Source organism: Macaca thibetana, chromosome 10 (assembly GCF_024542745.1).
Source record: "Macaca thibetana thibetana isolate TM-01 chromosome 10, ASM2454274v1, whole genome shotgun sequence".
Lineage (NCBI taxonomy): Eukaryota > Metazoa > Chordata > Mammalia > Primates > Cercopithecidae > Macaca > Macaca thibetana.
The window spans coordinates 45962657-45977089 of record NC_065587.1 but is presented as its reverse complement, the minus strand read 5'-3'; the positions used below and the strand labels follow the sequence as shown (position 1 = coordinate 45977089).

Genomic DNA, 14433 nt, shown 5'->3' with positions numbered 1-14433 from the left:
CCAACCCTTGCCCAACTCCTTTCTTGCCCTCTTTTTTTTCCTCTTACTCGCTTTCCCTGGGAGCCCACTCCCAGTATATCGTATGTGTCCAAATCCCCATCTCAGGTTCTGCGCCAGGCAACCTGGCCTAAGACAGCACTATTCTATACACGCGTGTGTGTGTACATGCAGACATATAGGTGCACGCGTTTGTGTGTGTGTGTGTGCCCATATACAAGGAAATCTGGGAGGATCTGGGAGAGAATTATCTTCCAAAGAAGATAATGGAGGAAGAGTATGGATTTTATACTGTAGAAGTTAGAGCCGTCTCAGATATAGAGTGGGACTGCTTTGAAAGTTGGAAATTAAAAGATACTTTAGAAGTAAATGTATTTTTTATTAAATCAGAAAAAGAAAGACACAGTTTACATGACTGTCAGTCAATCATATGCTACTTTGAATTACATTTTAATAGACTCAGGGTCCTATTTACTCCTTTGTACAGGTATTAAAAACAACTCAGGTATTTGAATAATCTTCTGTGAATTTTTATTAACTGAGGTTATGGGGAGGGTTTTATCAAAGCACATCCTGAGAACATTAGGAATGACAGACACACTTGAGATAAGTGTCAGACGGAACAGATGAAGCGAGCCCCTCAGCCATCTGAGAAACATTAATAATGTAAGATAGCACAGACCAAATCTTTGTTAGGGATACAGAATACAGGATAAAAATGGAGACCTTACCGCCCCCTTGTGTTGCAAAATAACTGTGCAACTTCCTTTATTTATTTATTTTTTTAAGTTGTAATCTTTGCCCTTGTCACTGAGCCTCAAAAGCAATTGTTTTCCCAAATCATTTTAAGCCCTCCCCAGTTAATCTTTTCCCTCTCATCAATAACTTACAAGGACCCTATTTGAAAAACAACACTTATTCATTCCTTTTTCTATACCCCACACATTCCATTCTAGGAAATTGGCAACCGTCCAACACTGCCCGGGTTCTCCCTCCTTGAAATGTGAATTTAAACACATGGATTTTCATCTCCCCTCTTCAAGCTTAGAGGACAAGCACGCGTTTACTACAATGCTTAATTCCTTCTAGCATCATTTCTCTTCCACAACTTACTTGCCACTGCCTTTTTTTTTTTTTTTTTTTTTTTTTTTTGACAGAATCTTGCTCTGTCGCCCAGGGTAGAGTGCAATGGTGCAGCTTCCACTCACCGCAACCTCCACCTCCTGGGTACAAGCGATTCTCGTGCCTCGGGCTCCCGAGTAGCTGGGACTACAGGTGTGTGCCACCATGACTGGCTAATTTTTGTATTTTTACAGGTGCGTGCCACCGTGACTGGCTAATTTTTGTATTTTTAGTAGAGATGGGTTTCACGATGTTGGCCAGGCTAGTCTTAAACTCCTGACCTCGGGTGATCCACCCGCCTTGGCCTCCCAAAGTGCTGGGATTACAGGCGAGAGCCACCACACCCGGCCACCACTGCCATTTTCATCACTTAAACCGAACACATTCCTCTACTCCCTCCCTTTCCCACTTGGTGATCATCAACTCTTCCGACCCAACTAGGTGACCTGCTAAACCATCTTTACAGTGATTTGCCAGAAAAGACTGGACCAGAGACGTAAATAATACACCTCAATATACAACAGCTCGGGCTTAATTTCTAGGCAGAATTTCATTTGCTGGCTATCAGAAGAATATATACATGGAACATGTTTGAGGAGGAGATGGAGTAAGGAGAACACATCTTGGTGGCAGGAGAACCTGGTGGGAACCGTGCTGATTTGTTTACTTGGATTTGCCAACTGGTCCGATGGATACTGGGTCTGTTTGCACTTGAGCATCCAACATCCGCTTTGGTCCCTGGAGAAAAACAGAAAGACGTGGCAGCCTATTGAAGATCTGTAATGTCAACAGCAACAATGGCCATTTATGTAGTACTTACTCTGTGCTAGGTGCTGTGCTAAATTAATGTATCTCATTCCTCAGTGCTGGATAAGAGAATGGTCTCCAATCAGATGCCCGGGTTTGATACCCAGTTACATGGCTTTCTAGCTTTGTGAAAACTTGGACAAATTACTTATCATCTTTGTGCTTTGGTTTCTTTATCTTTAAAATGGAAATGGCAAACGTACCTCAGAGGGTTGTTCCCAAGATAAAGTGAGTTCATACTTATAATGCACTTACTACCTGGGGTGTAGAAACCCCAACCAATTCTACCTCACTTTAGCCCCTGCTCCCCAGTTACCATCTAGGTTCATCACCCTGTTTTATTTTCTCTCAGAACATACCACTCTCTGAAATGATTTTATTATCTAATTTATTTGTCTAACATCTGTCTTCTACACCATATTGGAAGTTGCATAGATTCTGTGTGTCTCAGTGCCTTGCAGGTACCTAACCTTAACACTGACTGAATGTAGGTGAAGGAATGTTGTCAGACAGATACTATTATTTTATTTTACTTTTTTGAGACAAAGTCTCACTCTGTTGCCTAGGCTGAAGTACAGTGGTGGGATTGTGGTTCACTGTAGCCTTGAAGTCCTGGGCTCAAATGATCCCCTCACGTCAGCCTCCCCAGTAGCTCAGACTACGGGTGCACACCACCACATCCAGCTAATTTTTGAATTTTTTGTAGAGATGGGGTCTCAATTTGTTGTCCAGGCTGCTCTTGAACTCCTGGGCTCATGTGATCCTCCTACCTTGGTCTCCCAAAGTGTTGGAGTTACAGGTGTAAGCCACTATGCCTAGCTTGGGTACTATTATTATTATTATTTTACCGTTTCTGTCAAGTAAAACTTACAAAAAGTAAAGTTAACGTTTTCTGTATTTGGTTCTATGAGGATAGACCAACACAAATAGCTACCTAAAACCACCACCCAGATTGACATGTCACATGGTTCTGTCCCCTCCCAGATCCTTCTTGTGCCTTCTGTGGTCAACCCCTCCCCAACACAGACCCTGGAAAGCACCGATCTGTTCTTATCCCTAGAGTTCTGCCTTTGCCAGGATGTCATGTCGTGGGATCCTAGAGCATATACAGCCCTTCAGACTAGCTTCTTTCATGTAGCATAGTGCATTTGAGATTCACCCACATTGCTGCATGGATCAATTGTGGACCTCCGTTTATACTATAAGGCAGTATAGGGTAGTACAGTATAAGATTGTATATATTGTACATTACAGTATATATATAGTATAGAGTAGTATAATGTGTTTGTAGCATAGTATATATAGACAGTATAGTGTAGTATAAGGTAATATAGGATAGTATAATATAGGGTAGTGTATATTTTATAGTATATATAGTATACATATACAGTATAGTCAAGTATGGTAACTATAGCACAGTATAGTTTAGCACATTGTATAGTATAGTAAAATATAGTATAGCATAGCATAATGTATAATATAGTATGATATATACAGAACAGTATAGTATATAGTATAGGAAAGGGAAGTATAATATACTATCACAAAGTATATATGGTCTAATATATGTACATAGCATCATGTAGTATAATGCAGTAGAATATACATGGTATCGTATAATATGAAATATATAGAGTGTATTATAGCATAATAAATAGAGTGTAGTTTAGTATATATGATGTACATAGGGCACATATATAGTATATATATATAGAGAGTACATAGATTGTGTAGTGCCCTGTATAATCTAGCATAGTATAGTACATTGTATATACTACACAGTGTAGTGTAATTTCGTGTAATTTACCATGGAATCAGATTGCTGGGCTTTGAACACCAGACCTGTCACTTCCTAGCTGGGTGACTTTGATCAAATTGCTTAACCCTCTACTTAAGCCTTAATTTTACCACTGATAAAAGGGGAATTCACAGGGTAGTTTTGAAGATTAAATGTTAGTATATGCAATGTACTTTGAACAATCTTTGTCACACAGTAAATGTGATAAAAGAGTTGTCATTATTTTTAGTGGTCGTAGTTGAATTCACTAATTCATTCAACAATATATATTGAGCACGTACTGCACACAACACATTGTGTTATTAATAGTTCTGAGGCATTAAGAGAGGACCAGGACACCGTGAGATACTCAAAGCTTGGGCTCAGGAGTCAGCTGTGGATTTGGGGATGCTCCATCCCTTTCTGGTTTCATGACCTCTGGCAGGCCCCTCGCCGCTGAGAGCCTGCTGCCTCATGTGTGTGAGGTCTTAGACTGCCCCTATTCCACCTGGTCCTCACTGCAGCCCATGAGGTTGATGCCACTGCCGCTCTGAGGCTACAGAAGAGGCTGCTGAAGCCCAGAGAGCCTAAGCTACTTTAGCCAAGTCCCTGCCAGTAAGTGGGGTGCCGGGACTCCCCATGGCACAGCGGTGCCCGACTCATCTCTGCACCTTTACAACCCAGGGCAGGGGCTAACTAAGTAATACTCACAAAAATAGCCTTTCCTGACTAATTAAACCTCACAAGCATTGCTCTTAGGGCATTGTACATGACTGCATTTCATCTTCATGCTAATCCTGTGATGTCAGCACCATTCACTTCATTAATCCGGTATTTGAAACTCAGCAAGGTGACAGGTCCAAGCTCATGCAGCCACTAGAAGAGAGCTGGGTTTAAGTCCAGGAACAAGCTTCTTGCAAGTGTCTAGAGCCTGGTCTCAGGCTGGCCATGGGTGGCACCCATCCATCCTGCCTCTGTTTGCCCAGCATGCCTTGCTGTGGGTCCTGGTTCACGCAGGCTCCACCCTGCCCAGTCAGCTCACCTCTATGAAAGCTTACTTCCCTGAGGTTTCCATCCTTTAGGTTCCATGAGCTTGACCTTGGGGCTTGATGGGCTAAACAGCAAACTCAGATGGCCAAGTGGCTGCCACGGGCCTGAACTTTGCATATAGATGAACTTGTACAAGCATTTTCTTCATTTATTTTAAAAAATTAGATGCTGGCATTTAAAAATTAGGTATTTTCTCATAAAAATTCCCCACTTTTGTTATTTTCTCTTGAATAAATGGACAGGTCCTGCCACAATGGGTCTGCAGTTCCCCAAGGTAACATGTGGCTGGTGTTGGCACCCCCTTTAGGTGGGCACCAGCCCTTCAGGTTGCCACAGACCACACCTAACTCACTGGCCTCATACACGTGCCCTTCTGGCCTCACTGAGACTCCACCTTGGAAGTCAGAGACTTAAATCCAACCCTTTTCCTGCCTTGTATACCAGGACTACACTTCACAGTTCACAAGGCCAAACCAGACCCATTCTCTTACCTGTTCTATCTCCAGCCCAGTGAGGTGGACAGTGATTATTATTCACCCTATTTTACAGAGGCAGAAACTGAGGCTCCAAGATGACCTAGTCCTTGGTCTCAGGCTCCTTGGAGTGACTGTGCTGACTGTCACAAGCCTCGGTTCAGCCCACACCAGTGTGGACAGACGTATTCCCCTTTCAAACCTCCCTCTGTTCATCTGCTAAACCTGCCTGCAGATTGCACTGCACAGAATCTAGCAGTTCAGCGGCCCAAGAAAATGGGAAAGGGGAAGGCCGGGAAAGGGGCCATCAAAAAAGTGGTGCTTAGGGGAAGGGAGAAATCCAGTCTTCCACCAATCAGAATAGTTTCACTTTTATCATATGTGTCTGTGTGTGCATATATGCATATATCTGTACACACACACACACACACAGAGGTTTTGTGACATTTTCTTTTGTAAACAAAAAAAGTCCCTTCGCTCAAAAAGAAAGGAAAATGTTTGCAAACAGTTGGACTTCGTGAATTCCAAGGGCTTCCTTCCAGTTCTTTCCAGATTTTTGAAAACCAAGTGGGTTGCTCTCAGTTAGAACTCAAGCAGCATGATGGAGAAGGAGGAAAAAAGGACCTGACTAATGAGGACGTCACTGTGAGACAAAGATCACGCAGGGATCGGCCTGTGGTGTGTCTCATTTCCTGTGGGTGACAGGCACCACTAGAGTTCTGTGGGCGGTGACAGATTTGGCTGCCAGCGTTCCCCTCCCAGGAAGGCAGTCGGGCAACCCTGGGGAATGTGTCCAGCTTGAAAGTCTTTGAGGCTTGGTCTTTGGAAAGTGGCAGGGAAGCCCCCCTCCATCCTCCATCATTGCTGAAGGCCTTGTGACACTGGGACAGTGCAGGACTTGGGGTCTAGGGGACCTGAGCTGAATGCTGACTCTGTCTCTGAGAACTTGTGGAATGTTCAGGAAAAGACCAGCTTCTTGGAGGCCTGGCTTATGTGTCTGGGAGGTGTGGCAGAAGCAGTCCCACCCTGCAGGGATGCTGCCATCCTAAAGAGATGAGGTCTGTAAAAAGAGTGTGGTCCCAGAGGAGGGACTCGGTGTCTAGAACTGTAATTAGTGTCTCAAACCTGTCCACTTCTTGTCTCTTCCTCAGGAATCACCAGGCCAATCTCCATCAGCTCTCCCAGGAAACATGACCTGTATTAACTAGCTCCTAATGACCTTCAACAGCCATTCTCCAGCACAGCAGCAAAATAAAATCTTTGAATGTTATCAACAGGGGCCAAGACTTCTTACTTAATATCTGTGAGTAGCTTCCCTGCTCAGGTAGGATTATGTCCCCATTCCGTGCACAGCCTGTACAGCCTGCACGAGCAGGTCCCGGCCCACGGCTCCAATCTTACTTCCACCATTCTTCCCCCACCCTACCTCTCCACCCGCAGCAACCAGGACCTCGTTTCTCTTCCTGAAATGTACTAAGCTCACTAAGCTCATTCCCACCCCCACGCCTCTGCCAGGGCTGTTCCCTCCTCCTGGAAGAATGAACGTTGCTCTCTTCCTGTCTGGCACCTTTAACCCTTCCTGTCTCATCTCAGACATATCTCCTCAGAGACAATTTTGGGATCCACCAATTAAAAGTAGCACACCCCGCCCCCCACACACACTCAGGCAAAAGTAGCACACACCTCCCATCCATACTTAGGCAAACTCTATCGCGGGACCTTGTTTATTTCCCTCAGTGATCTCCCAGACCTACAATTTTGTTGGCAAATTTTGCCTTTAATTTTGTAACTTTAACTTTGTAGTTTTAATAAGTTTAACTTTGTTTTTTAACTTATCTATTAATACTTTTTAGCTCCATGCTTCCCCTTAGAATATGAACCCGTGATGTCAGGGACCCCATCCCCTTTGTTTGCTGAATGTACCTCCAGTGCCTAGTTCAAGGCTTGGAACATGTTTTCTGCAAAGGGCCAGATGGCAAATATTTTAAGTCTTATGAGCCATGCAGTCTAGTTGACTAGTCAATCCAACTAGTCAACCCTCATGTTTTTGTGTGAAAGCAGCTACAGACAACATGTAAATGAATGAACATGGCAATGTTCCAATAAAACTTTATTTACAAAAACAAGGGTTGCATTTTTAATACCTCTGGTCTAGCTCAGTGCCAGGATTCTAAATACTCTACAAATATTTGTTAAATGAATGACCAGATTATTAGAAATCATCTGAACTTTGCCATACCATCTTTCTTTTTCAGCCTTCGTGCTTATTGTAGAGGCTGGCTTCTATTAAAATAATTAGAAGCCACAATGTAAATCATTCTGTGGGTAGTGTTCATTTTAAATGAATGAATAAATCAAGGGTTAAAAAAGTGTAAACTAAGGCCAGGCGCTGTGGCTCATGCCTGTTATCTCAGCACTTTGGGAGGCCAAAGCGGGCGGATCACTCGAGGTCGGGAGTTCGAGACCAGCCTGACCAACTTGGAGAAACCCCGTCTCAACTAAAAATACAAAAGTAGCCAGGCATAGTGGCACATGCTTGTAATCCCAGCTACTTGGGAGACTGAAGGAAGAGAATCGCTTGAACCTGGGAGGCGGAGGTTGTGGTGAGCCAACATTGCACCATTGTACTCCAGCCTGGGCAACAAGAGCGAAACTCCATCTCAAAAAAAAAAAAAAAAAAAAAAAAGAGTAAACTAAAAGAAACCCAAATGCTTTCCCCAACATCTTCTTTTCTGGTCCTTTAGCAACTTGGTACTCAAAGTATGGTCCCTGGATCAGCAGCTTTTGTAGCATCAATCAGGAGCTTTGTGGTATCCCAGGATGGACCCCAGAACTACTCAATCAGAATGTGTGTTAATAGATCCCTGGGTGATTCGTGTGCACAGTACATTTTGAGAAGACTTGTGTGGGCAAATCCAATAGAGCCTCACCCAGGTGGGTGAAGTCTCTCTCAGGGCTACGAACTGGCATTCTTGCTTTACATCAACATCTACATTCCTCACATCAATGAAACCACTGCAAGGACTACATGATTAGTTTGAAGACTGCACTACACCCAGAAAGCAGCAGCTAATAAAGAACTATTACATCTTGTGGAATAGGAGAGAGAAGCTATGAGTGTGAATGTGCTTTAGATGCAATGCTTAATAAATATTTTTGGAAGAAAAATGAAAGAAGGAAGAAGGGAAAAAAGGAAGGAAGGAAGGGAAGAAATTTCAGTGGTTTCCATATGTAAATTAAATGATTAATGGATATGCAGTTTCAGTGTCTCCATTCACAAAGTGGGTATTTTTTAAACATGCAAGTAGAAATTGCAAGTGTGCTTGAAGTGGAGTACAATGTTTTATCGAAGCGCAACAATTTCAAGTAATGTATTCCAAGTTTATATATCCTATTTTGGTATCTATTATTTTAATCTCATCCATTCACTCCTTTGTTTGTCAAGCACTTGCTGTTTATGCAGTCCTATTTCAAGTGCTTGAGATACAGCCTTGAACCTGAAAGGCGGCGCCCCTACCCTCACGGAGTCCAGTGGTGAAGATGGGCTTCCATTTTGTAAAGGAGAGTAAAATAAGCAAATCTAAAACACCTCCTCACCAGTCTGCCTAAAATTGCAATCAGTAAAAAAATTTCCTCTGCATCTAGCAGCCATGGATTCTATAGTCCATGGAGTAACACAATTGTACATTTACACCCTTGTTAAATTAAATAAGCAGGCCTTTAGCCTGAGGCAGTCTCCTTACTCTGAGTATCTATGTAACAAACTGCAACCACACTCAGTAAGTAAACAAACCAAAACCTACCTTATGAGGATACTTTTTTTTTTTTTGGTAATAAATAGCCAGGTTGCAGCCAATCACAAATAGCTAAACTTCAGCCAATTACAGGCAACCAATTGATCAGACCATTCCCAAATAAGGCAGACACCTCATCACATTGTGACCAAATAAGGCAAATGCCTCATTGTACCCAATCAGATAAATTTTCTACTTTGCTTCCATGTTTGGCCTGTGAAAGCTTACTGCTCATTGCTCTTTGAACCTCTTTGGGTTTTGAGTGCTGCCCAATTCATGAATTGTTCTTTGCTCACAACATAAAGTGTGTTTTAACTTGATTTGTCTAATTTTTTTAAACACTTCTAATTGGTATAATATAATGTAAATAAGCCAATAATGCATTAATTCTCCATTCATTCATTCAACAAATATTACCCAGAGCATCTACTATGCACAAGACACACTAGATGCATTATCTCACCTAACTGTTTCATGAACTCTGTGAGTTAGGCACCATTATTTATGCACAGATAAAAAATCTGGTTCAGAGAGGCAATAACTTGCTTAAGGTCTCAGTTTGTAAAGTGGAGAAGGATTGAACCTGCTGGAAGTCACATAGCAGTTCAAAAACCCTGAGTGATAGACCCGGGATCCCAGCGTGAAGAGCCACATGTAGAATTTGAAAAACTGACTGGGACAGATGGTCTTGGGGAAGGAGAGAGCCCAGAAAGAAGAGGCAAAAAACAAACAAACAAACAAACAAAAAAATCCACCTACCAGGCCTTTAAAGAAGCCCCCAAGGGACTGCTGCCGCTTCTCAGGTCTCTTTTGGAGCTTGTCCCCATTCTGCAGTGAGTTCGTGTCCACCGTGGCCTGCTCTGTGCACTGGGCTGGTTCTTTGGCTTCCTGCTTGTTGCTCTTCTGTTTGTTCATCTCGACTGCTGACTTCTTGTCCTTCGAGGAGCCCTCTTTGCCCTTCTGGGGCGCTCCTGTTGGTTCTGGCTCTGGTGGTGTGATAGTCTTTTCTGCGGAGTCTGATGTCTACAGCAATTTCAAACAAAGTACATTTTTAGTGGCTGCAGGGCAACTCTCAATAGCAAGGGAATAAATATGTTAAAACAGAGATGTTCAAATGGTGGGTAGTATCTACATTTTCATGAATCCTAGGTGAAATGAAAGTAAAAAAAAAAGAAAAATTTGCACTTATGAAGTCATGGTGGGGACATTTATTTAGTTATCTAGTAATTCATTAATACATTTTATGTTATCCCAGAAAGCACTCTTTATCCCTTATTCTGGTATCAGAACTTGGCTTTTTCTTGGGGAAACACCCTTCTTCCTCATCTACTCCATGTGGTCCAGGCAAACTACTTCCACCTCCAGACAAGAGCGTGTGACTTAGGCCTGACCAATCAGAGCACTGTCTGTGATTGGCCTGCTGTGATTGGCTCAGCATAGCCAAATGCAGATAACACTGGAGCTAATCTCACAGCTTTGCTGAAATAAGAGAGAGGCTGGTTCCCTTTCTCTTAGATTTGAAGCTGTGAAGTTGTAAGACTGGAGCTTCCAGAACCACCAATATTTCTAGGGAAAATCTTCCCAAAAAGGAAGCCAACATAGAGAAAAGCACAGCTGAGAGATGGAGAGAGACAGAGAGAGAAAGACCAGGCATTGATGGTATCATGTGTGCCTCCTAGATCTAGCTGTTCCTGAAGACTTTCTATGCTGAAGCCAGCTTTGAGGGGGCTCCTCCCACTTGCAACCACATGTGAGTGTTTTCTTGGGGGATGCCCATTCTTTTCTTCATGATTACATCTACCCTAATTTTTGGTGTGAAATTGTCCTTTTGCTTCATGAAATGGTGGTAAAAGAGATGATTGTTTTATTAGTTTTGAATGTATATCCTTTTTTTGTCAAAATGAAAGGTTTACAATCCCACATGTTTCTAATAATTTGATGAGATGAGGCTGTAAAATCCAAAAATCTAGTAAATGCAGGTTGGGGTAAGAATAACCATGTGAATATCTTATTTCTCCGGCTGCAAAAGCAACAAACATCCAAAAAAATATTTCTCCAGTGTAAGGAAAGCACCAGTTCAAGCAAGGCTGGCTTTGATGTTGGGGAGAAAATTTAGAGCAGGGGAGACTGAGCGTTATATGCCCTGTCCAAAGGGCAACAGTTGCCCTGATCCAGCCAAGAGATACCACGTAGGCTTGCAGCTCCAGTATGGTCAGAACTTCTGTTTTTCAAGAGAACCTTGAAATTAAATTTTTAAAAATGCAAAATATGTCAACTTCTAAATATTGACTTCAAAAGTTTTAAAGCCCTGACGGTGGCAACTGTCAAACACACTTGACCCACCGGATACGTGTGTATAGCGTGATTCATGAAGTTATGTACTGTCCTCAGGTAAAAAGTTCTATAACAAGGTAGCAGCTTTGATGGAGAAGGCATCAACTGAAGGAGAGCTTTCCTTTCACTCCAGTGAATCATGCACCCCCCTCAGAAATAAACGGGAAGTCAAATGGCAGAGACTCCCCAGTCCAGAAGGCCTCCACCGGTGCTCTTCAGAGGCCAGAAGTCCTTGGAGAAAGAAGCAACAGGCATCCAGTGTACCTTGAGAAGCTCTTCTGCAATACATGGCTTGAATACTTCTGGCAGAGCCCAACTGTCAGAGTTGCAGCAAATGCTAAGAGATGGATGTCCAAGTACGATAGATAGCCCAGAGCAGATACTCTCCTTAGAATGAAACAGAAACTCTCACCACCACGCTCTTCAGAAAGGCCAGAAACCAGAGATCCCAGTTCAAATGCCTTGTTAACTGTTTTTGTTGTGTAGAAGACTTTAAGATGCAGTGAGTGGCTAAGAGCTCAGTGCCTGGAGTCAGAAGGACCTGGTTTGTTTCTAATTCCACCATAACCTTGCTGTGTGACCAAGGATAAACTGACCTCTTAGTTTCCTCATCTCTATGGGAGCAATAAAAGAAATGACACCTTATGGTGCTGTGAGAATTAAATTAGCTAAAAATGGAAAGGACACACCAGTGTTCTCAAGTCTGAATCCAAGGCTCCGGAAAATAAAATTCCCAACTGGATTCTGAAAACACTCCTAGGTGTGTATAAATAGAATGATGTTTCCAGCTTATTTGGATTTGTACGATGTCATTCCAATTTTAGAATCACCAAGGTTATTGGCATAATTCCTTCACTGTAAAATTCCAGACAAAATATACCATCATATTTAAGCTTTTCTTTTTGAATAAAATGATTTTATCCTGTTTTTAGGTAATAATCTTTGGGAATTTTGGTTCCAAAGTTGTCCAGGGACATAGTTTGGGGGCCAGGTATAATCATAACTTAAGAAACAAAATGAATATAGTAAAAAGCAATATATTTCCTGTTTTAAAAATGTAGGATAAACCAATTATTATGGAAATAAAAATACTATAACCTATTTACAGTCATTGCTGTCCATTCATGAGTGTGATATGGGCAACATTATAGATGGAAATTCCCTATCAGCTGCTTAATAGTAATAGTAACAAATAGACACTGTTAACAGTAGAATTGTGCCTCCACCCCAATGCATATGTTGAATCCCTAACTCCCAATGTGATTATATTTGGAATAGGAAGTAATTAAGGTTAAACAAAGGCATAGGGTGGAGCCCTGCCCCAATAGGATTAGTGTCCTTATAAAAAGAGACATTGGCGAGCTTATTCTCTTTCTCTCTCTGCCATGTAAGGACACACAAGCAAGAAGGTGGCTGTTTACAAGCCAGGAACACAGTCCTCACCAGGAACCAAACCCTGCTGATTTGCTTACTCCTTAATCCTATCTTTTCCATCCACAAGAACTGCAACAAAATACATTTCTGCTTTTAAAGCAACCACCTATGGCATTTTGTTATGGCAGCCCATGCTGACTAATACAGTAGCTAACATGTACTGAGCCCTCTGTACCAGAAATGTTATGTTTTACACGTATTGATTCATCTAAGTATGACAACCCTATGAGGAAGTACTTTTCATAGCTTCTTTGTATAGATGAGGAAGCTGAGGCACTGACAGATTTGGCAATTTGCCTAAGTCACACAGGGAAAAAAAAAAAAAAAAAAAAAAAAAAGGTTGAGCCAGGATTTGAACCAGATAGTTTGAGTCTACCACTCATTCTTGTAGCCACTTCTCTATATTGTCAAAACTACTAGAAGAATATTTGATGCCATTTTTTTGTGGAGGTGTATTTTTAAATTAAAAAAGGAGTACAGTTGCATGATCCCATTTTAAAAAAGGAACATATGTAGTTATAAACATGTCATAACTATATTTCTTTAGAATAAAGAAAGTAATGAAAGCAAACTGTGTGGTCCCCCCGCTCCATGTCTTTATTCTCTTCAAGACATAGATTCTAGTACTTGCCAAACACCATGCAAGGTGACAGAGAAATAAAAGGAGACTTCTTGCTCCACAGACATTCCAGGCAGACATGAGAAGGGGCAGGGGAGATAAATGAATTATTACAATTTGTGATGATGCTATGAAATAAAAGAACAAGGTGTAGTTATGAGAGGCAGATATGGAAGGTCTTTTTGAGGAGGTGACATTTATGGCAAAAAGTGAAGGGTGAGAAGAGATTTTTAATGCAGAAAAGAGGGGAGTGCATGTGTGAAAACTTTTTGATAGGATAAAGCTGAGGAACTGTAGTTTGTTCACGCTTGTGTCTGCAGATCCCAGTCTCGTTCTTGGTATATAGTAGGTGCTTAATCCTGAGATGTTAAATGAGTCGGCTGTGGCTGAGAATGTTATTGAAAAGTATACTGTGAAGAAGTGAGAATACACCAGCTAATCCCACCACCAAACTGAGTTCGAGGTTACTTACTTGGCAGCTGGAGTCTTTCCCATTTATTTCTTCTGAGTGGGTGATCCCTCCATCCCCTTTCACTGACTAAAATAACAAACAGACAATGGCCTTCAGCCACCACAAGTACAGTGACATGGAGAATGCAGGAAGGTTCTGAAATGGATGATCTCAGTCATTTATCATGGAGGTTTGGGATCAAGACAAATGGAAGACCAACTGGAAACATGTTACTCATCAGATAGAGATTTCCATGCAATTTGTAACCGTATCTAATTAAATTCAAGTGTTGGCCTTCAAAAATAACAACAAAAGTACTAAATCCTGGAATTAGGCAATTCTCAGATAAATGATGATGGTTCCAATTAGTGTTGGAAGGAGGAGATAGTTGAACATATTAAATGAAGACTGAATGAACAATTGACCCATGAGTAGCCTTCCACTGGGAATATTTAGGCTGTGGGTGTTTTATTGTTTTGTTTTTTTTCTCTTCTTGATAGAGTTTTGCTGAGTATTTCATTTTCTTTTCTTTTTTTTTTTTTTTTTTTGAGACTGAGTCTGGCTCTGTCGCCCAG

The 14433-nt window shown here is 41.8% G+C and overlaps 1 protein-coding gene across 4 annotated transcripts in view; it reads right to left on the bottom strand.

Annotated features, from left to right (window-relative positions):
* Positions 1-355: 355 nt before the first annotated feature.
* Positions 356-14433, bottom strand: part of BCAS1 (brain enriched myelin associated protein 1) — a 127579-nt gene continuing 113501 nt past the window's right edge. For 2 of the 4 annotated variants that reach the window (XM_050746529.1, XM_050746528.1), the window contains 3 exons: positions 13880-13945; positions 9780-10043; positions 356-1857 (listed from right to left, as the gene is read on the bottom strand). In XM_050746529.1, the coding sequence (XP_050602486.1) occupies positions 1783-1857; positions 9780-10043; positions 13880-13945 (405 nt within the window). In that variant the 3' untranslated portion in view covers positions 356-1782. The remainder of the gene's footprint in view (positions 1858-9779; positions 10044-13879; positions 13946-14433) is intronic. The other 2 variants (XM_050746530.1, XM_050746531.1) reach the window with 1 other exon arrangement.